This window comes from Schistocerca cancellata, chromosome 7 (assembly GCF_023864275.1).
Source record: "Schistocerca cancellata isolate TAMUIC-IGC-003103 chromosome 7, iqSchCanc2.1, whole genome shotgun sequence".
Lineage (NCBI taxonomy): Eukaryota > Metazoa > Arthropoda > Insecta > Orthoptera > Acrididae > Schistocerca > Schistocerca cancellata.
The window spans coordinates 356,852,931-356,877,344 of NC_064632.1; the positions used below are offsets into that span (position 1 = coordinate 356,852,931).

The 24,414-nt window shown below is 44.3% G+C and overlaps 1 protein-coding gene across 1 annotated transcript in view; it reads left to right on the plus strand.

Moving 5' to 3' along the window:
* The first annotated feature begins 9,937 nt into the window (after positions 1-9,937).
* LOC126092080 (protein FAM110B) overlaps positions 9,938-24,414 on the plus strand; it is a 501,532-nt gene continuing 487,055 nt past the window's right edge. The window contains exon 1 of the mRNA XM_049907501.1: positions 9,938-10,000. Coding sequence (XP_049763458.1) covers positions 9,961-10,000 — 40 coding nt within the window. The 5' untranslated portion in view covers positions 9,938-9,960. The remainder of the gene's footprint in view (positions 10,001-24,414) is intronic.

Below are 24,414 nucleotides of genomic sequence, written 5' to 3' on the forward strand. Positions count from 1 at the left end.
TGACTTACAAAAAATGGTTCAAATAGCTCTGAGCACTACGGGACTTAACTGCTGTGGTCATCAGTCCCATAGAACTTAGAGCTACTTAAACCTAACTAACCTAAGGACCTCACACACATCCATGCCCGAGGCAGGATTAGAACCTGCGACCGTAGCGGTCGCGCGGTTCCAGACTGCAGCGCCTAGAACCGATTGGCCACTCCGGCCGGCTGTTGACTTACAGAGACCGCCGACAGCCGAAGAGGTTTCGTAACGTGTAATAGGCAGACATCCATCCAATCATCACACAGGAATTCCAAACTGCGTCAGGATCCACTGCAAGTACTATGACAGTTGGACGGGAGGTGAGAAAACTTGGATTTCATAGACGAGCGGCTGATCATAAGCCACACATAACGCTGGTAAATGCCAAACGTAGCCTCGCTTGGTGTAAGGAGCGTAAACATTGGACGATTGAAGTGTGTAAAAACGTAGTGTGGTGTGACGAATCACGGTGCACAATGTGGCGATCCGATGGCAGGGTGTGGGTACGACGAATGCCCGGTGAAAGTCATCCGGCAGCATGTGTAGTGCCAACAGTAAAAATCGGAGGCGGTGGGGTTATGGTGTGGTAGTGTTTTTCATAGAGGGTGCTTGCATCCCTTGTTGTTTTGCGTGGTACTATCACAGTACAGGATAAAATTGATGTTTTAAGCACCTTCTTGCTTCCTACTGCTGAAGAGCACTTCGGGGATAGCGATTGCATCTTTCAACACGATCGAGCAACTGCTCATAACGCACGGCTTGTGGCGGAGTGGTTACACGACAATAACATTCCTATAATGGACTGGCCTGCACAGAGTCCTGACCTGAATCCTATAGCACACCTTTGGGATGTTGTCGAACGCCGACTTCGTGCCAGGCCTCACCGACCGACATCGATAGCTCTCCTCAGTGCAGCAATCCGTGAGGAATGGCCTGCCATTCCCCAAGAAACCTTCCGCACCTGATTGAACGTATGCCTGCGAGAGTGGAAGCTGTCATCAAGCGTAAGGGTGGGCCAACATCATATTGAATTTCAGCAATACCGGCGCCACGAACTTGTAAGTCATTTTCAGTCAGGTGTCCCGGATCCTTCCGATCACATAGTGTATTAGGAAAGATACCATTTTTGGTAGAACCTAGTTGCATATACCCGACATATTATCGATTGGAACAGCAAGCAAAACAATCACGACAAATTTAATTGCTTTGGCATCGAGTCGCAATTTTTATTTTGTCTAATGACTAATTCTTTCAGTACCAAACCCATCAGTCCATTCTCTGGCGCGCAGTCCTTACGTTCGTTTACCTGAGTAGATGTTCAGATGCTAGTATCTATTTGACACACGTTGCTGCCATGAAACTCTTTATTCGTATTCTAGAAAGTTGGTCTTGTTATTTTCTTCTGACTGTACGGTCTTTCCCTTTCTGTCTTGCCTTGCTCAGATTTTATTCGCCAAGTATCTTTGGCGTCAAACATAAATGTGGCAGGAAGAGAACTCTAACTTCCGCCATTAGTAGTTGCAGTTATTGAAGTGGCTTCCTTCCACGCAGTAGCTACAGAGCCTCGTCACAGCGCCGAGTCGGTTTAGGAAAACTGCAGCAAAACTGAAAGCAACATATTAGCCGCCGTTTACAGTAATGTATCAGGAGAAAATGCGCATAATGTATCAGGAGAGTGATGAAGTGTGGAAATATTGCTAAAGTTCACTTACACTCCAGAATGAGATTTTCACTCTGCAGCGGAGTGTGTGCTGATACGAAACTTCCTGGCAGATTAAAACTGAGTGCCGGACCGAGACTCGAACTCGGGACCTTTCTTTCAGGAGTGCTAGTTCTGCAAGGTTCGCAGGAGAGCTTCTGTTAAGTTTGGAAGGTAGGAGACGAGGTACTGGTAGAAGTAAAGCTGTGAGGACGGGGCGTGAGTCGTGCTTGGGTAGCCTCAGTTGGGAGAGCACTTGCCCGCGAAAGGCAAAGGTCCCGAGTTCGAGTCTCGGTCCGGCACACAGTTTTAATCTGCCAGGAAGTTTCTTCACTTACACTGTTCTGACCTTGAACAGTGATCTAGTCGTGCGTACAGTGAATGATGACTAATATAACTTGTAGAATGTCCAGTTGGGCCCTTCTCGGCGGCGACCGTATATAGTCCTGACGCCGTCTTGAAGCGTGGTATTGATACTGGCGAATTTTGAGTAGAGTTGTGCGTCCACTTACATCTACGTCTGTCGGATTGACGTCCACTTGGGAATTATTGAGTGGCGTATGGTGGTATCATAACGTAGTCCATGTTTTGTGCGTCTTCTGTGGTGTCTGTCCATAACAATCGTGGAGCTACACAGGGTGATTCATTTGCCCTACCCATGGTTGTTATGCTACTACCCGCAACGCCTTGAAATACTACATGCAAGATTTTCATCTCTCTCGCACACTACACGCAAACTATTAGTCCTACAGAAATTACGAAGAGGACATTTTTGTAGCAAATTTAATGAAGTTAAATTCTGTACTGGAGGCTATAGTTTTCCAATTTTTCAAGAAAAACGTACAAAAGTGACCCTCAGCCGCGTTTTTCTCGAGTAATTTGAAAAAAATTACCTCCAGCGAAACGTATCCCAATTGAAAATTTTAATTCATTAAATTTCCTACAAACGGTCCTGTCCTTTTTTTCTGTAGAACTAATAGTTTGTGCGCAGCGAGCGAGAAAATATGAAAATCTTGCACGTGTTTTTTGAAGGCGTTGCAGGTTGCGTAAAGCTTACTTGTAGGGACTGCTGACTCACCCCGTGTATAACGAGGAGAGATGACGCTACAGACTGGCGCTATACGTTGCTTTGAAGCCAACGCCGCCATGTTACATGCCCGAAAACATTACGGTTCTTCTTGTTTTTAATTTCTATCCTGTGCACGGAACAGTTGTTCCAAGAAGAAAATGTTACAGTGCTTACGTGAGTAACACAACGTTAGGAAGGTATTTGTAGACGTTTTTCTGGTCTTAAATGCATATTTGATCCAGTGATAGACGAATTTTGTCTCCTTAACGTAACTTAGTATTTGTTATACGTTTCGAATAACCTGGCAGAGAGGTGTATGATATAAAAAGTCTCTTTTGGTTATCCAGCATTTTCCTTTATACAGAATGACTGTCTATGCCCTCTTCCCAAAAATGCTAAGAAGTTGTTTTGCTACGTTTGATCGGTTTTCAGTCTTTCGTTCTCACTGTCTTCACCCACAGAGCTTTTCGAGTTAGATTAATGGCAAACCTAAATTTGAATCACAGAAATGATACCATTACAGTGAAATTAAGCAGTACAGCTTAATTTTCGCCTGACACCCTCCAGAGCGAGTAAAATCTTGTCGGTTTTCAGGCCGCGTCAATTCGAATAAAATTCTCGAGCGTTCGATGGCTATCTCCACCGTCGTCGTCAGGAGTAAAACTATTGACTGTGGGGCTGGCATGATTTTTCGCTTATATATCCACGATTACGGCTGCTGGTACCAATCAGAGAGGGCTGAAACGAGGCGTGCGCGGAAGGTGAGTTGGGCAGTTTCTGGCAGCAGCGGCCCGCCGCGAAACCGAGGCCCACGAGAAAGACAGGCTGCGGCGCGTACCTCACCAAGGTAGGCCTTGAGCTCTCTCCGTCGCTCAGCTCAGCGTTTCTACACCTCTTAACTCGTAACTATCTGTTTGCGTACAAACGATAATTGCATCTTCTACTGGAATCCGCTATTATGGAGTCTTACTGTTTATTAGACCTCCAACGATCGGAAATCCATAGGCCTCACAAGAGGTGTCGGAGACGTGTAACTAATGGCACTATCACGCCGGGTGATACGCCAGTATGGCGATGACGAATATACGCTTCCAATGTGCGTTCACCGTGATGTCGCCAAACATGGATGCTACCATCAAGATGCTGTAAACAGAACCTTTATTCATCCGAAAAAATGACATTTTGCCATTTGTGCACCCAGCTTCGTCGTTGAGTAGACCATCGCAGGCGCTCCTGTCTGTGATGCAGCGTCAAGGGTAACAGCAGCCACGGTCTCCGAGCTGATAGTCCATGCTGCTGCAAACGTCGTCGAACTGTTCGTGCAGATAGTTGTTGTCTTGCGAACGTCCCCATCTGTTGACTCAGGGATCGAGACGTGGTTGCACGAAGCGTTACAGCCATGCGGATAAGATGCCTGTCATCTCGACTGCTAGTGATACGAGGCCGTTAGGATCCAGCAAGGCGTTCCGTATTACTCTCCTGAACCCACCGATTCCATATTCTGTTAACAGTCATTGGATCTCGACCAACGCGAGCAGCAATGTCGCGATACTATAAACCGCAATCGCGATAGGTTACAATCTGACCTTTATCAAAGTCGGAATCGTGATGGTACGCATTTCTCCTCCTTACACGAGGCATCATAACAACGTTTCACCAGGCAATGCCGGTCAACTGCTGTTTTTGTGTGAGAAATCGGTTGGAAACTTTCCTCATGTCAGCACGTTGTAGGTGTCGCCACCGGCACCAACCTTGCGTGAATGCTCTGAACAGCTAATCATTTGCATATCACAGCATCTTCTTCCTGTCTCTTAAATTTCGCGTCTCTAGCACGTCATCTTCGTGGTATAGCAATTTTAATGGTCAGTAGTGTGACACGGCTGTACTGCGGTACAACGAAATTAAAATTGTAGCATTATGACCATCGGTTGCATGAGTCAACACATCTTGTAGAAATGAGGACTGTTAAGCAGAAGAGACTAAATGCTGTAAACAAGCTGTTATACCATTCCTGTCGAGCATACATCTCAAAGCATACTGTCGAGTTGTGTATTCTATTTTCTTACTAGTAATCAGTAAGGCTCTGTAAAAGCAGATTTCAGTAGAAGATGTAATTCTCATTGGTATGTAACCACTTAGTCGAGAGATAACAGGTTTAGAAAGGCATTCAGTTTGCTGAGCTGAGCGAGCTGATGGATGTGAACAGCGCGTAGCGTTGGGCAATTGGAGGTGAGCCGCCAGCAGTCGTGGATGTGGGGGAGAGAGATGCTAGAGTGTTGAGAGGTTACTATGAATGGATGATCTGGACGTTTATCCGTCAGAAAAAGGAAATTTGTTTAACTGGATGTATATTATGACTTTTGAACACTATTAAGTTAAACACATCGTTTGTTATCTATCAAAATCTTTCATTTGCTAACTATGCCTATCAGTAGTTACAATCTTTTATTTAGCTGGCAGTATTGCCGCTCGCTGCATTGTAGTAGTTCGAGTAACGAAGATTTTTGTGAGGTAACTGATTCATGAAAGGTATAAGTTATTCTTAGTCAGAAAACTGTCTGAGCACGTTGAGTTTCACTCAGCTGTTTGAAAATCAAATAACGTGTTTTTCCAGCACTGTCACTTTTTACATACAAAGGGGAAGTTTCACATTACGTTCCAAGATCCCGATGCATATCGACGTTAATGATATGGGTCTGTAATTTAGTGGATTACTACTACTACCCTGCTTGAAGTGCTACGTGGCAACATGAACTGGGAATTTGTGATAAGTGCCTATGGGACCTAACTGCTGAGGTCAACGGCCCCTAAGCTTACACACTACTTAATCTAACTTAAACTAATTTACGCCATGGAAAACTCACACACACATCCCCGAGGGAGGACTCGAACCTCCGACGGGGAGAGCCGAGCGAACCGTGAGAATTAGAGATGGGTAGTTCGCGAACGAACGGGTGCAACGGAACGGTTCACCAAGTTGAACGAAAGGACCGAGGAACGAATTCCAAGGAACGATCCGTTCATAGTTCACTTCGGTCGCGGCGGTCGCTTCGGCAGTTCTCGTTCCAGCCTTGGTCGCGTGCTCGTCTCAGTCTCGGTCTCCCTCGGCCGCACTCGTCGTTCTTCGCATGACCACCTGTCTCAGTTCCACAGCCGACTGCTCCTAGTTAGTTCATTATCCAGTTGTTCGTTTCGTTCACTGCGCTCGCCTATTTTACGTGTGTTCCAAACTCTTCTTGCACTTGGTTCTGGCTATTCAGCTCCACGACCGGTAATCAAAAAGTATTTTATAGTTACGTAAATTACATAAAAATTACGTTGTATGTAATAGGTACGTCTTTTCATGCAACAAGAGGGCATATCAGCTCACTTAATTACGTCGATGAACAGCAGAAGACATACTTATAACAAGGCATGTTTTTTTTGTTATTCATATATTTTTTGGTTTCATCGACTTGATTTAGAAGCTAACTTTCAATAATTTGCTTAATTTTTATAAAAAACATTACATTTAGGAAGGCACTAATTATTTTTAAGTTTGGTTGTTTCCAATTGCATTACCTGCTAGTTTCGTTTCTCTGAAAAAAAAAAAAAATGGGTTGTGGGTCATTTTGGCTCAGTAAGAAAAGCGGTGCCTCTCCATTTGAAAAGACATATATTGCCATAAAATCGTATTTACTCATTATCTCAAAAACATTTGTTCAGAAGGAGCTTTCAAACCAAGAACTTTATTACTACGAACTTAATTATTATTATTATTATTGCTGCATTAACTTTAATAATGCAACATAAAACTCTCATTTTTACTAAGCGTGTGACGCGAAGCAAGTATGAGAAAACCACATTTTATTTTATGCTTCCATAGAGTCTCTACTTCGCCTGCGAACTCAGAGACAACGTGAAGTATATATAGGGTGTAAACGATTATTGTTTACAACGTAGCATAGCTATGTAGTGGAAGTCGAAACGAAGAATTTTATACAAGACACTTGTGGTCTATTAAGTTGGGAAACAGCCACCAACAGGTTTACAAGACTACATGAGCTATAGCCCATGTGCGTCGCGTGAGATTTTCATGTTCTCTTCTCCGGCTCTCTACACATCGTCATCGATTGTTTCGCAATTGTTGCTTGCATTAGCTTGTTATTTCTTCACTGCCTAATTATTATATGTTTGTCTGTTTGTTGTATTGCTCGTAACGGGCAACACATCGACTGTAATTGGCGAGCAGTCTGTGCTCGGGGCCGGTTTTCCGTGTGCCATACTATATTATTTCCCTGCGATCAGCCACACAACGCTACAGTTGGCTAAACGAGAGGTTCTACATAATCGCAGAATTTACTTCTAAAAGTGTGTAAGAATTCTGTAATGAATTAAAACTCTATACTCCAGGGGGGAGGCAAGTGCCCCCTCTTGGTGCCCTCCATCCTTCAGTCACCTACACTACTAGTTTTCAGTAACTCTAGTGAACTAGTTCCCAAGGATGAACAAGTTTGCCCATCTCAAGTGAGAATACGCCTGAGACCGCGCGCCGACAACTTGAATGCTGCTGCATACTTGGAAATGATTTGAACGTACGCATGACCTGTGATTCAAGAACGGGAAAATGGAAGAGAACTGCTGTTTAGGAAAGATAGAGCTCCTCCCCACTACGCAGTACCAGTGAGGAAGTGCCTGGATGACAGTTTACCTGGCCGGGGGCCACCAGAATGGCCTGCACGCAGCCCTTCTATAACCCCATGCGAATTCATCTTTTGGGATTAGGCTAAAGAACAAGTGTATAATTTTAAACCAAAGGATATTAATAGTCTTAAACAAATCACCTGTGACTTGTTTCCAAATGTTCAGAAAAAAGGGAGAGATGGTACACACTAACATACAATAACAAAATATCACATAGAATAGGAAACATCTTAAAAAAGCAAGGGATCCCAAAAACATTCAGAACGAACACTACAGTTCAGAAAAGACTAAGACCAGTCATAAAAACCTCAGACAAATTCAGCAACGCTGGAATATATCAGCTCACTTGCAACTCTTGTCAGGCCCACTACATAGGACAAACAAGCAGAAATTTCTGAACGAGGTACACAGAGCACATGAGAGGTCTATGAAGTGACAGCACACATTCAACTTTCGCAGAACATCTAATGAACAAAAACCATAACCCCAGTAATATCGAAAACGATCTACGCATTCTGAGAAACAGCAACAGTCTATACCGACAACTAACAATAGAAGAAAATTACCACATACAAAAGGCTATAGTCGAAGGGAAAAATGTAGTAAATGAAAACACAACACTCTGCAACAACACACTCTTTACCGCTCTGAGAGAACTGACCAAGGACACAGTACAGAAAGCACACCCACGCAAAAGAACCACTTCCTCATCACACACAGAGACATATATAATGAACAGAAGTCGTCGTAATTCGCGCTACAGTTTTTCATAACCTTTCTCGGCACATGCGATACGCCTGTCGCGACACACGCGAACAGCAAGATGGCGTAACATTCTGGAGCAGAAACAAAGTGCAAAAGTTTTGTTTTTCTGTGTAAAAAAGCAGCCACATACCATCCAACGAACGTGAGTGGACGAATAGCTAAGCAGCAGCTCAATACACACCAAAATAACTGGTTTCCACAACACTACCACAACCCCAAGTATTACTGCTGACATACGAAGTTCACCTTTTAGTAATTGTTTACTAACAGCCGCTCACATGGTTGCAGATGACATTATGTAGTAGTAAAAAGGCGGCAACAGATAAAAAAGAGCACTGAATATACGTCACAAACAGCGCCAAAAATTGTTAAAAACATGCTGTAGTATAAAAGAATCAATATAAAACTATATTTCAAAAGACGATTTGTAAAAATGTAATAATGTTTTACTGGGTTTGTACAACCATACCATTTTCTGTATGTTTTAGATTAAAAAAAAAAAACCACTGATGATGGTGATATTTGTCGCCCAAACTAGTTTGGGATAATAAAGAAATAAACGAATAACAAGGTGTTTTGCATCAAAGCGGACTCAATTTCTGATATTACTGTTTTGTAAATGTCCCAGCTGAAACCGAGCGAGGTGGCGCAGTGGTTGGACACTGGACTCGCATTCGGGAGGACGACGGTTCAATCCTGCGTCCGGCCATCCTGATTTAGGTTTTCCGTGATTTCCGTAAATCGCTCCAGGCAAATGCCGGGATGGTTCCTTTCAAAGGGCACGGCCGACTTCCTTTCCGATCCATCCCTAATCCGATGAGACCGATGACCTCGCTGTGTGGTCTCCTTCCCCAAACAACCCAACCTCCAGTTGAAATGCTAAGAACAGCCGTGGACTGTGTTCCTAAAAGATTCAAGGTCTGTGCGGAAAATGCAAGTGCACACGTTGAAATGTAACTTAATAACCAAATGGTACACCCTAATAATGTATTCAATGGGAATAAAAGTATGATAAATTGAAACTTCCTAGCAGATTAAAACTGTATGCCGGACCGAGTCTCGAACTCGGGACCTTTGCCTTTCGCGGGCTAGTGCTCTACCAACTGAGCTACCCAAGCACGACTCACGCACCGTCCTCACAGCTCTACTTCTGCCAGGACCCCGCCTCCTACCTTCGAAACTTTACAGAAGCTCTCGCGAGAGCGGCACACAGTTTTAATCTGCCAGGAAGTTTCATATCAGCGCACACTCCGCTGCAGAGTGAAAATCTCATTCTGGAAGTATGATAAATTATTTATTTTTTGAAATATTCGTTCTTAGAAATAGGTACTGGCTTCACAAGCACGCCCATTGCAGCCCTGAAAATGTACTCGCTCCGTTTCTCATCTCAAACGCTTACCCGCTCAGTTTCCATAAAGAATCTCGTTCCCCGCGGTCGCAGTTGGAAAGCGGAGTGGCCGGGCGTTATCTGGGCTGGGAGAGAGGAAGGGCCGAGTTTGCCGCGTTTGCGTCCTCCGCTGGGTCCGCCGCGTCGGTGCGTCCACCGCCCACGCCGGCGCCCCGTGAGGCAGGTAGCAGCGGCGGCGGCGGCGGCGTCTGCGCAGCGAAAGGGTGCCGGGGGCGGAAGGGGTGGGGGGCGCCAGGCGACGCCGGCGGCGAGCGACGCCTGGGCAGCGCCGCGCAGTGGGCGCCGCGACGCCATGCCGTGACTGCCGCAGCCATGCGCGCTCTCCGCCCCGCCATGTTCTTCGCCTCCTCAGGTACGTGCGGCGCACACGCCTCCTGCCAGACTCCGGAACGTCGCTGCTCCGAGCTGGTTACTGGACGTGGCCTTCTCAGCTCTTAGCGCGTTATACGCACCACTGTGAACGCGTCGCACTACGTCGTTCGTGTGGTTAGGAACGTAGAAACCATCCACAGAGCTGCACCGTTTTAGAAAGCACAATATATTTCGCCTGGACTATTATTACCTGTGTCTGGTCTATTATGCCATTCTCAAGTGGTAGTTATCTATGAAGTGCCTCAGTACATTCCGTTTCATGCCTTCGTGACAACAATGTTTACGTATTCCGTGTATGCAATGGCACGGGAGTCTTGATTATACGGGGCGTTTTTAGATTCCCGCTACAGGCTTCGAAGCGTTTTAGAGAGGACTTGGTAGATACAGTTTTGATGAAGAACCCATACCTGGAAATGTACCGTTTCGATGTATGAAGGTCGGATCACGTTCAAATCTCTAGGTTCACTGTACGCACACAGCAGAAACAATGACCTCAGACCTGCGTGCTCTGCAGAAGTCCACGGCGCGGATCATATTTCGGACGCTCGTCGTCGGACTCTTATTCTGTGTGACAAAGAACGTCAAGTCGGGAGTGCGGCGCATCTGTGAAGCACCACGGTCAAACCTCTTTGTTGTGCACGTACCGATTTCTCGCAGTAGTCGTTGTAATCGTACGAAGGTGTTAGTTATTAAACGTCATAATTATAACAGCGGCTGACGACAGCACCTGCTCCTCAGTTTGTGTCCGTACCGCGAAGCGGGAGATTTCAAAGTGATCCGATGCTCACACTTACTTTGTATCCAAACGGACATTTCCGGATACGGGTTGCTGATCACAATTTTGTCCCCTCTGTAATTCATAGTAGCCTGTGGTAAGAACTCTGAAACACCCTGGTGTAAAACAGCGTAACATTCTTGTTATAATTACTATAGAACACATGTCAAATGTCATAGCTCATAGACGCACAGTGGAAACTATGTGCGCAGATGAATGGATTCCATAATAATTATTACGTGACGTACTACGTTCTTTTATAGAAATGACGAAGACTCATGTCTTTATCGTAATGGAATTTTTAAGCCCTGCTTCCGTGCTTACAGAGAATAATAATGAATTAAAGAGGTTTCGCCTTCTTGCAACAAAACAACGTTCCTTTTATTTCACTGAAGTGTTTTTCTTTTCTTTCTTTTATTATTTCAGAAACAACAAAAGCAAAACCCCGTCGTGGATACCACAACTGGTTCGGACAATAAACAAAATAAATAACAATAAATAATTAATTAAACAAGAAGGCGGGCGTTCTTGAGGTAGTTATTACTCCTATCTTACTATAAAAGGGAATACGAAAACAAAGTTCACACAAGAACAGTGTCTTAAAATGGAACGATATGCATTCGCACACATCACAGTGAGCTATGACTTGAGAATGACACAACAGGCCGAAATGGTGATCGTGTTGAATGAATAATTCTCAAAAATGGCTCAAACGAGTGTTTTGCAAGCCGTTTCCTTTGTTGCTGAAATAAGTTTGCTTAACATTCTCACAATGAATCACAATCAGGCATCTGCTTATCTCACAACTTGTCTTTGTGGTTATTCTACTTTACGTGGCTCCGAGTGGTTAGTGCTAGGTGCTTTACGGTAGTTGCCTTTACCAGTAATTTCTCTCCAGTGGCGTATCCAACAGAAGCGGATTCTTTGCCTGTTTATGCGCAGTATTTATGCTTCCAGAGAAAGTAGCTAGCATGTATCCTTGGAGCGAACGTACTGCAACCATCTTCCTGCACAGAACTACTTACGTTTCCCTGTACTTCTCACCAGCGCTGGAGTTCGGCTCATGCTTTCTCCTGTGACATGCTTGTGTTAGCCCGCCACATTCGGAACTATAGAGAAATTTATCTGACAACATTTGTCTTCGTATCTTTAGCAGCATTTAGAAACTTCACGAATAGTGCATTGGGCGGTGAGGGGGAGCTGATTTCATGGATATCCAGAAACTTTGATGATTCAGTTTCTGTGCTCAGTGTTTCCACGACGAGTTAGTCATGTGCTACGAACGAATATAATTTCGTGTAATAGCTTGAAGTCTAGACAATAAGCAAATAAAAGAGCTTCGGTAAAAGCACCTGACGTAGGTGACTTCGTCATTAACAGAAATAGTGTAAGAAAAAACACAATTACCGATTCAGACACACCAGCTACTTCTGAGCATCTCGTCTTGCAGTCCACTATCCCTACAATATCGATTGCTGAAAAGTGAAGCATCTAGCGTTAACGATGTTGAAAACAGACGCGTAATCACTGCAATATATTTATACTGCTATTTGACTACCTAGTGCTGCCGACCGAACTGCCGCAAATTTCTGTTTCGCGTAATGTATTTATTATTTTATTGCTTTCTTCTTGGTGACAGTACCACAGGTTGCCAACACTATAATGCACAAAAGCAGCATTTACGGTACACTAATATTAGCTGAATCTACGTGAAGGTGCAAGTATTGTACTTCGAAATATATCGTGAAATTAAAAAACAAATATGAGGAGGAGGAGGAGGAGATTAGTGTTTAACGTCCCGTCGACAACGAGGTCATTAGAGACGGAGCGCAAGCTCGGGTGAGGGAAGGAAGTCGGCCGTGCCCTTTCAAAGGAACCATCCCGGCATTTGCCTGAAGCGATTTAGGGAAATCACGGAAAACCTAAATCAGGATGGCCGGAGACGGGATTGAACCGTCGTCCTCCCGAATGCGAGTCCAGTGTGCTAGTCACTGCGCCACCTCGCTCGGTAAAACAAATATGACTGGTTACATTTTCTTGTATATTTATTTTCCTTTAGAGCCGTAAGATTTTTTAACTTCTGATAAGTCAGTTCACTTGTATTTCTATGTGTACTTATAACAAAACACAGAAGAATTTCTGATGCTGTTATATTAGCTCCTTAAATACTACATATTCTATATATCCGTTCTGCTTTAGAATGAAGTAAGCTATAGCACGGAGATAACGTAAAAAATCATTTTTCAGCTTATAACAAACATCTCCTTACAAAATTTAGAAAATTTAATTGGTCTCGTTTTCCTTGCTGAAATGGCACAGACGGAAGCATCACTTGTGTTGACCAGACAGTCCAGATATATCAATGAATTTTATAGCACTGTTCGTGGAAAACGGCAATTGTTGTTCTTTGTGGTACTTCAAACATCTGCAGGAACAAATTGACTGTAGTTTCGATTGCATATCGTGTTAGTGCGACTAGTGGTCTTTGTTAATTAGTGGTTCACGTCTAGACGTCACCTGTTAGAGATAAATTAGATACTGATTTTCGCTCTTTAAATAACGCAGTGGTCCTACAGGTTGTAACTCTCCTGTCTTTCGTTTAATTTATGCAAGCATTGTGTTCCATTCAGATATTTCTAGATATCAGTCCAAATCTACTTCCATCAAAGTTTTTGTTGCGTTACAGAACATCGCTTTCATTATTTTGTATAGAAATAACATAAAGAACGTTTTCAGTATGGTAACGTATGCAGTTAATATGCATTTCTGATGGAGAAAGAATATTTTTTTAGCCGTCACCTCGTGCTTATGGTTAAAATTATTTGCCAATATTGGACATTTAGGTGGTAAATGTGTCAAAGAAATATACAGGGTGACCTAAAAGTCTGTTAACATTCGAAAATGCAGTAATTCAGTGAATAATGTAGGTAGATAGGTGATAATTGACACGCATGTCTAAAATTGCGTGGACTCTTATTGAAACCGCCAACAGGCTTGCCTTAGTGGCAACACGGGTCCCCGTCAGATGACCGAAGTAAAGCGCTGTCGGGCTGGGCTACCACTTGAATGGGTGACCAGCCGGTCTGCCGAGCGCTGTTGGCAAGCGGGGTGCACTCAGCCCTTGTGAGGCAAACTGAGGAGCTACTTGACTGACAAGGAGACGGCACGACCGTGGGGTCGTGGATTTGTCCGAAATTTTCTGTGGTGAAAGAGGACCCCTAACACCTCACGTGGTTAAAATACTAGGACGCACTACCCGGAAAATCCCGGGAAAAATCGATCCAAAGTTTCTTAGGTGCCGTATGAGTATAAAATGTTAGTGCATTGCCGAGGCGCCGTCTGGCCTAGATGTTTAGGGCTCGGACTCTTACGCCAAAGGACTCGTGTTCGATTCCTCCTCCGGCACTTTTTTTCCTTCTATTTCATTATCTTTTGTTATTCCACCAATTATTCAGCAAGTTTCCCAAACCTATATTATCTTTAACAAATTTGTTACATTATTGAATAAAAATTATTTTCTTTTTGTCCAACAACACAATTCATGGCAGTGGGTTTTCCATTTTTCATTGTAAAGTATATGAGGAGAAACATTGGGTTTTTAATCAGAATAACAATGTCGATTCGGAAACATTCAATTTTTATACATATAACAATTATAAACAAGAACCGCAGTGGTAATAATGGTAAAAACAAACAAAGCAATAGCTTTTGCGACATCTTGCCCAACATATGAAAACGGGTTTTTTACGGTCACAGGACGTTTGAAATAAATCTGTACAAAAACATGCCCCATTAACATTTACGAAAATGTTTAAGAGTTCCTGATAATTTTGAAGCAAACCAGGAATATTGAATCATGTCTCGGAGTATTGGTGACAATAATTTTATGGTGAATTATAGAATGAAATTTTTATACAATCTTCCCGGGAATTAATTTCACGATTCTCCTGTAACAATGCACTGCAATTTTTCAAGCAACAGAAGAAAAAGTGTGCTGGAGGAGGACTCGATCCCGAGACCTCTGTCATAATGGTCCAAACGTTAACCATGTAGGCCAAACGGCGACTCGGCAATGGACTAACATTTTATACTCGTACGGCACCTAAGAAACTTTGGATCGATTTTTCTCGGGATTTTCCGAATAGTGCGTCCTAATATTTTAACCACACGAGGTGTTAGGGGTCCTCTTTCATCACACAAAATTGCGGACAAATCCCCATCCCCACGGTCGTTCCGTCTCCCTGTGAGAAGTAGCGCCTCCGGTCTCGGTAAACTGACATACAGACGGGAGTGCGGCGTACTGACCACATGTCCCTCCATATCCGCATTCAGTGACGCCTCTGGTCTGAGGATGACACGGCGGCTGGTCGGTACTGTTGGGCCTTCATGGCCTGTTCGGGCGGAGTTTAGAATTTTTTTTAGTTTTTAGTCTTATTGAAACCACAAAAGAGTGCAAAAAATGGCCAAGAGATGGCGCTGAGCGGCAACACGTCAGTGATGTCGCATGATGTTCAAATGTGTGTGAAATCTTATGGGACTTAACTGCTAAGGTCATCAGTCCCTAAGCTTACACACTACCTAACCTAAATTATCCTAAGGACAAACACACACAGCCATGCCCGAGGGAGGACTCGAACATCCGCCAGGACCAGCCGCACAGTCCAGGACTGCCGCATGACAATCGTGTGTAAAATGAGCTGTAGTGAGAAAGGAAGTCAGATGCGCGAGCAATCGCGGCATGCTATCTTCACCAGAAAATACACTGTTAATAAAGTTCCTTTCAGAATGGTGAGTCTGCTGCTGCAACTTTACGATCCTAAGAGTGTTAGATCTAATAAAGGTCCTGTGATAAGTGAAAAAACTAATCACGAAGTACGAAGCCTGCAGCGGCCGATCAGACACAAGGGCTACTGCTGCTCGGATAGTCCAGAAAGAAATTGGGACTTAAGCGGGTTCGTCTCCACAGGGCTAATTCAGCGCTCGTGAAGTCGCACGTCGCACCAGCATTCCACGCACTGCTGTTTGGAGGGCACTGAGGCGTAACACACACACCGACCCTCTCCCTCCCTCATCCAATGCTATCCGTAAAAATCCAGCGTCAACAAGAACCGTTAGCCACCGAATTGTGAGCGCAGAGCATTTGTAGTTTGGGAATTTCAGAATAAAGGGAAGATGACGATTGGTGTCTAACGTGTTGTGGACAGATGAAGCCCATTTCACACACCAGGACCTGTCAACACCAACAATAGCAGAATTTGTGCTACCAAAAATCCTAGAACTCTCGTGGAATCCCTATTTCATGACGAGGAAGTGACGGTGTGGTGCTGATTTACCATATCAGTCGTGATAGTACCGTTTTTCTTCGATGGACTGCGGGGTGCTGCTTTTCAAACTATCAGGTGACGGGTGCGAGGTACCCGATATATTATAGAAACGCATCGTCCCTAACGTGGCGAGTAAATAATTGCTGGAAGGTACGACTTTTATGCAGATGGCGCTTCGTTCCAATTGCTACACATATGAAAGATCTCGTGTGCATATCTTTTGGTGAGGATCGCCTGCGGAGCCACCACTTCGGTCATGATTGGCCTTCCAGGTACCCAGATTTCAATCCATGTGATTATTGGTTATGGGGATACCTGAAGTCGCAAGTCTACCGCGTTCGTTCCACCTCATTACAGTGCTAAAAGAAAACATCCGATCGCAATTTCTCACCATATCTGCTGATAACGCTGTACAATGTTGTTAACAACATTGACCTTCGTCTACATACGTTGTTGATGAATGATGCTAAAATATTGAGCATTTGTTATAAAGAACATCGTCGTTGTTAAAAATCAGTTGTTATGTTTATTATTGCTTTTGTATCATATGAAGCGCCATCTGTAGGTCGTTTTGTGCACTTTTTATCGGTTTCAATAAAACCCGACATCGTTTCAAACACGTGTGTCAGTGTGCACCTCCCTACCTACATTATTCTGGGAAGTATTGAATTGTCAAATGTTAACGGGCTTTTGGGACACTTCGTACTTTAAACTTCTCCTGTACCCTGCTGATACCATCTCAGTTTCTGAAGCGCTGCTTCTTCTTTACCTTTGATTACGTTTTTCTGTTTCTCGTGGTCACCTCCACCTTTGATGAGAGGAAGAAGGGACTGGATGACAGGACGTTTGTTAAGACATGAGGGAATAACTTCCTTGGTACTAGAGGGATTTTCTCTGACTCGTGATGACTGGGTGTTCTGTGTTGTCCTTAGGTTAGTTAGGTTTAAGTAGTTCTAAGTTCTAGGGGACTGATGACCATGGATGTTAAGTCCCATAGTACTCAGAGCCATTTGAACCATTTGAACTAGAGGGAAATGTTTACGATAAACACGGTAGAGGAACACAGAGATTGGGATATATCCAACAAATAATTGAGTACGTAGTTTGCAAGTGCTAATCTGAGATGAAAAGGTTGGCACAGAAGAGGAATTCGTGACGGCCCGCATCAAAGCATTTAGACGACTGATGACTATAAAGAACCGCTTGCCCGCCATGGAGGATGGCACTGGCACTATTTCTTGAAGTCGTAATGGCATAGCAGAAGGTGGCAGTCCTTCAAACGTGTGGCCGTCGCCATGTCTGACCACTCTGTCAGTTCTTCCGGGACCGACCGGCAGCTGCCAGCTCGTCACTTGCGTGTTCCTAAACTGCCCCAGAAATCCTGCCAGCAGAAGGTCACCTACAGTCCAGTGTGCAACCGGAACCACGTTTTGCTTCTGGCTAAACGGAGAGGTGAGGCTAGGTTAAAAGAAGGCTGAAATATTTCATTGTGCAGCCGGGATTCGATCTCGCGGCCTTTCGGTTTCCAGGTACGCGCTTTACCACAGATAAACAGCCCAGACTCGTTAAACTATTTTTCAGCACTTTAGATTGGAATACACCGGGCATAGTGAACTGGCAACTCCAAATATAATTTGCAGCCGATAGGCAAACGTTAGTTTTTGCGAGGGATCGAAGTGAAGCAGAAAGAACCGTTTCTCCCAGTCTATTAGCAGAGTCGAAGACACTTTTTTTCTACAATGTTACACGTACACTGTGGATACATTACATGCAAACTAGTGTAAAATGTCTTCAGCTATCTACATCTACGTAGTAAGTTGACATTATATTAAACCTGCTACAAGTGTGTGTACAAACATAAAGGAATTGTAGCATTCATTATCTCACTGTCATCATTACACTAACGAACGTTCCTTGTCTCTAACTGCAACTTGTACACCACGCACCGACCTGCAACTGTAGCAGCCGGCGAAAGCAAATTAAGTTAAGTATTTAAGAAAAACAAAGAAGCACTGACGCAGGTTTGTATACAAACAGTGTGGGTATCAAGCAGAGTTGCGGCCTGTTATACAACACAATCAAAGTTCCGACAAACTTCGCAGTGATTAGTTCTTGCATCTGACTATAAATAAAGAATGACCTCCGTTCGTTGTTCACGTCTGGCTCTGAATACACAATTGATGTGTGTGGCTGATTTAGAATTTTTGCGTTGTCGAACAGTAATTTTTTGATTCAGTTCTAGCAGATCTAAAATTTAAAGCCTAGCTAAAATATATGGAAAGCGTGAGTATAGTTAGTTATTTCGAATATGTCGTCAAAGACCCGTGTTATCAAAGATTAAATTATATGTACTCTACACTGTTTCCTGCATCTTATTTTACTCCGTACTTAGTTTATTTACTCTGTAGCCTGTAATAATATCCGTTCGGTAACGGTTCTTAAGTGGCTGTTTTCATGAACCTGTGAAATTCCGAGGAAATACTTTACAAAAAATCAGTGCTTCGAGCCCATTTTACGAAGTATGTACATAAAATATCAAATCCAAAAAATCAAGTTGCGACAGTGAAAGCAGGTGACTGGTCAATTCTCCACATGGTCTCCTTCGCTGTGACACGTTTTCCCAACCACTGGTGGCGGAGACCTTGTTGTGGAAGTATGCATTTTTGCTGTCCAGAAAACACTCAGTCTCGAAAATCGCCTCACCTACACTACTGGTCAGCCCAAACGTTATGGCCACTGCCCACGGCGACGTTGGATGCTGCCTGGTGGCGTTGCGGGCACGTTCCTCGGTAACAAAAGTGTGTAATCGGAGCAGACACGGACGGGTTATCACCCTAGCGAAGATATGGGCTGCAAATGGTGAAATCCATTAAGATAAGCGAATCTGACAAAAGACAGATTAATATTAAGCGATGCCTGTGAACGGGTATCACGAGAACGGCGAAGCTGGTCGAATGTTCACGCGCTATTGTCGAGAGCATCTACGGAAACAGAAGGACAGCGAAACTACCAATAGGCGCTAAATGCTTGGTTTCCACGACTCTTCACAGTACGTGGGGTTCGGACGTTTGTCTACTCTGTAAAGTAAGACAGATGGTGATCTGTGGCATCTCCGCCGAAAGAGCACAGTAGCCGGCAGCGGTGGTCTAGCGGTTCTGGCGCTGCAGTCCGGAACCGCGGGACTGCTACGGTCGCAGGTTCGAATCCTGCCTCGGGCATGGATGTGTGTGATGTCCTTAGGTTAGTTAGGTTTAATTAGTTCTAAGTTCTAGGGGACTTATGACCTAAGATGTTGAGTCCCATAGTGCTCAGAGCCATTCGATAGAGCACAGTGCTGGTGCACGCACAAGTGTTTCGGAGTGCACCGTTCATTGATACTACTGACCATTGAAATTGCTACTCTACGAAGATGACGTGCTACAGACGCGAAATTTAACCGACAGGAAGAAGCTGCTGTGATATGCAAATGATTAGCTTTTCAGGGCATTCACACAAGGTTGGCGCCAGTGGCGACACCTACAACGTGCTGACATGAGGAAAGTTTCCAACCGATTTCTCAGACACAAACAGCAGTTGACCGGCGTTGCCTGGTGAAACGTTGTTGTGATGCCTCGTGTAAGGAGGAGAAACGCGTACCATCACGTTTCCGACTTTGATAAAGGTCGGGTTGTAGCCTATCCCAATTGCGGTTTATCGTGTCGCGACGTTACTGCTCGCGTTGGTCGAGATCCAATGACTGTTAGCAGAATATGGAATCGATGGGTTCAGGAGGGTAATACGGAACACCGTGCTGGATCCCAGCGGCCTCGTATCACTAGCAGTCGAGATGACAGGCATCTTATCCCCATGGCTGTAACGGATCGTGCAGCCACGTCTCGATCCCTGAGTCAACAGATGGGGACGTTTGAAAGACAACAACCATCTGCACGAACAGTTCGACGACGTTTGCAGCAGCATGGACTATCAGCTCGGAGACCCTGGTTGAGGTTACCCTTGACGCTGCATCACAGACAGGAGCGCCTGCGATGGGGTACTCAACGACGAACCTAGGTGCACGAATGGCAAAACGTCATTTTTTCGGATGAATCCAGATTCTGTTTACAGCATCATGATGGTCGCATCCGTGTTTGGCGACATCGCGGTGAACGCACATTGGAAGCGTGTATTCATCACCGCCATATTGGCGTATCACCCGGTGTGATAGTATGGGGTGCCACTGGTTACACGTCTCGGTCACCTCTTGTTCGCATTGACGGCTCTTTGAACAGTGAACGTTACATTTCAGATGTGTTACGACCCGTGGCTCTACCCTTCATTCGATCCCTGTAAAACCCTACATTCCAACAGGATAATGCATGACCGCATGTTGCAGGTCTTGTACGGGCCTTTATGGACACAGAAAATGTTCGACTGCCCTGGCCAGCACATTCTCCAGATCTCTCGCTAATTGAAAATGTCTGGTCAATGGTGGCCGAGCAACTGGCTCGTCACAATACGCCAGTCACTATTCTTGATGAACTGTGGTATCGTGTTGAAACTGCATGGGCAGCTGTACCTGTACACGTCATCCAAGCTCTGTTTGACTCAATGCTCAAGCGTATCAAGGCCGTTATTACAGCCAGAGGTGGTTATTCTGGGAACTGATTTCTCAGGATCTATGCACCCTAAGTGCGTGGAAATGTAATCACATGTCAGATCTAGTATAATATATTTGTCCAGTGAATACCCGTTTATCATCTGCATTTCTTCTTCGTGTAGCAGTTTTAATGGCCAGTAGTGTACATTGTGGAACACGCAGCTCCGAAGCAGATAACTCATACGTGTTTATATTTTGACCCAATGGCATCGTCAATTACGATTGCACTGGGACCATCAGGATTCCACCGTCTAACAGTGGAAACTTTTCGGCTCTTAGGGTGCATCACATTTTTTTGTCGCCACAAACTTTATCATCGAGATGAACGGCGACGGAAAAGTGTAGCACGCCACGGACGCGGGCTGGTGGACACTGTTATTCTGTGGGAGACATTCTCCTGCGCTTGCGTGGGACCTGTGGTAATAACCGAAGACAAGCTGACGACTGTGAACCATCTGCATCCATTCATGCTTGACCTCTTTCTCGACAGCGATATCAGATTTGAGCGGTATAATTGTCCGTAATTCGGACCCAGAACGGTACTACAGAGGTTGGAGGAGCGCTATAGTGATCTCACGTTGATGTCTCGAAGACCACATTCGCCTGATGTAAATCCTACGGAACCGATCTGGGTCGCTGTCGGGCGCCATCACCGAGCACGCAAATCAATGGCACTTTGTTTACACGAATTACATGACCTGTGCGTAGGTATATAAGGCCACATACCTCCAAAAACTTACAAACTGTCGGGTCCCTGATACGCAGAATCAGTGATGTGTTTTATTCTATAGACAGACAAACAAGCTATTAAGCAGGTGGTCATAATGTTTTGGCTCATAAGCGTGCACCAGTACTCTGCAGTTCACATTCAAGTGCCTGGCAGAGGCTTCTTCGAGCCACCCTCAGAATATTTGGCTACCGTTCCACTCTCTAGCAGCACTTAAGTCTCTCTCTATGAGTTCTGACTGCTCTTAGTTTATTACACTGATCATTTCTCCGTATGTAGGTTGGAGGCAAGAAAATATTTTCAAGACACAAAGGAATTAAAGACATTAGCTGCCAGTGGGCATTGATTTATACCAACGTGGTAAGTTGAAAATTTGTGCCAGAGCGGGATTCGAACCGAGGCCTCACGTTTATCAGACTGTTGCGCAGACCACTACGCCCTCCAGACACACTGGTCACCAGAGTCGATCGGACTACCCTAGCACGCCTCTCGTCAAATTCAAGTTCTCAGCTTACACCACACACTACTGATGTAGAGCGCTTGCTCATCAGCGTTTCGCCGATTCCCGCATGAGTTCGAGCTTGGTGTGCATCTGGCTGAAGGAATCAGTACCCGTCACCTCCTCATCTGCATACAAAATATTTTCACATTAGGACAAAGTTGGTGGAGATCTCGTCGGAACGAAAAACGCCCCCCTGTCGTAGTGATTGCCATCCCGACTCGCTAATCATATCCGTGACACTTTCTCCTCTATTACGACTTAATGCAAAACTCGCTGCCCTTCTTTCGATTTTTTCCATGTATAATGAATTCTACTGTAATTGATGAAAGTATGTGAATGCAGCTTGCCTCTAACTTGGTGTAATGTTTTGTCTGTACAGAGGTGTATCTGTCGCCTTTATTACCCCTTCACTCTCACACACAAATCGGTACAATACAGTTAGGGCCTCCTGTTTTATCTTGAGGCTGATCCGTGATAAGACAGGCAAACAATTATGCTAATGGAGGATTCTGAGTATTTTCTCGAATTTCATTCACTCTCTCTCTCTCTCTCTCTCTCTCTCTCTCTCTCTCTGTCCTTTATCTGTGTACAGTTTTAAATATATTATTTCATTTACGTGGAATCAGCCCAATAGAATCTCTGGTGGAGCCCTTCGTCTTAATATTCAGCGGCTGGTTTGCTGGAAAAGATCTTTACATTTGTTATTATTGTTAAGCGCTGCATTCAGTTGGGAAAAATCGATCGTTTGAACAATTCGTTCATTTTTACGACAGATTTAGAATTTCAGATGTGGACGAAGCCTTTTTGGACGATTTTATCAAAACTCGGTGACTGCAGGCTCTCTTCGTCACAGCTGAAACTTCCCCACTAATTACAGGGCCAAGGCAATCATCAATGATTCAGACAGAGAACTCATTCGTCATTCACTCTAGAATAAAAGGGTCACAAACCTTATTTCTGAGGAAAATAGTATATTCAATCCATCTCCATTACATGTTCCGTTTTCTGTTGATTCCAAGTCTTACTTAATTTTCGTTTACCGTTTTTCTCTATCCACCAATAACCCGCTAGTGGCACAAACTTTAATAGCTCGCTTTAGCGAGAAGAAGAGCAAATATGTCTCTTTTAGCAACCAGACAATCTTCCAACAGATACTTCCGAAGCTGTACTCCTTCTCTCTCTATAATAACCATGGAGAATACATCTATGTATCTCTGTTATTCCAAAGAATAATCTTACTAGAAAAATACCTTGGCGTCGACGAGCTGTCGGCGCATATATTACTAGAAATCCGATCAGATACTTTCCAAAAGTGAATAAATGTGGATGATTTGGTTGACCATTATTAATTATTGCGTGGTAGAGGGTAAATTTCCGTGGGGAGATTACACATGCCTTGCGTCAATCTTATCTAGTAAAGATCCCGTGCCGTACAGAAATCGCTAGCAGAGGATGAACAGGCGTTGTGTAGACAGTGTGTATGGTCGACTGCTCGTCATCAGAGAAAGGCCTTCTCAGCAATGGTTTCTTCATCCGTGGAAGATGTCAGTGGGTGCTATGTCCGGTGAAAACTGGAGTGAAGTAAAAGTTAATAGTCTAAAGAACAGTGTGTGGGACTGTGATCCGTGGAGAATGAGTTAAGGCGTTGTCGTGGGGCAAATACATCCGCTTCACCAGTTTCGCGCGGCGCTTCGAATTTAGGGCTCTACGTAAACTCGTCGGGCGATTTCGATTGTTTTCTCCTGTGGAGGACTTACCCTTACTATCGTAATCTGTTGGCACCATTCCATGGTAGTGGCAAAAACCGCTCAGCATCACCTAGCCAGATGATGGTTGTGTCTTCACCTTTTCCGGCAGTTCGTTTTGCTTCTTTTGTTGCAGTCGTGGTGATACACCCAGCTCTCGTCGACGGTGATCATGTGGCTAAGGAAGTCATCAGGATTAGCCTGATGCAGCTGCATCATTTCCGCCGGTGCCTAGGGTCGACAGATTTTTTGAACGCGTGAGCAGTCATGGAATCCAGTGAGAGTGGGGAAGTAAATAAATTTGTATTTACATTTCTCTCCTTTTTTACGAGAGGTGTTCTCGACCTTACAACTGAATTTGTGCTTGCGAAAATAGTGCCCTCTATAGCCAACTGTTAACTTCATGGATAATCATTACTGTTACTTGCGTCGATGATATTTCAGTTACCATCCTGAAGCGTTGTGAGTGAATTGCAACTTGCTAAAAGCAATGGCGAACTAAAGTAGACACCAACAAAAACAGGGACAGAGACAGTCATCAGGGTTGTCTGTGCCATAATTTGAATAAAATAGTTAGATCGGGTAAGCGCTATAACAAATATGCGTAAAAAGACTGTGCGCAAAATAGGGGTTTGGGGATCTTGGTGCCTGGTCCTATTTGAGCTACGAACGTGGGGTAAAAAGT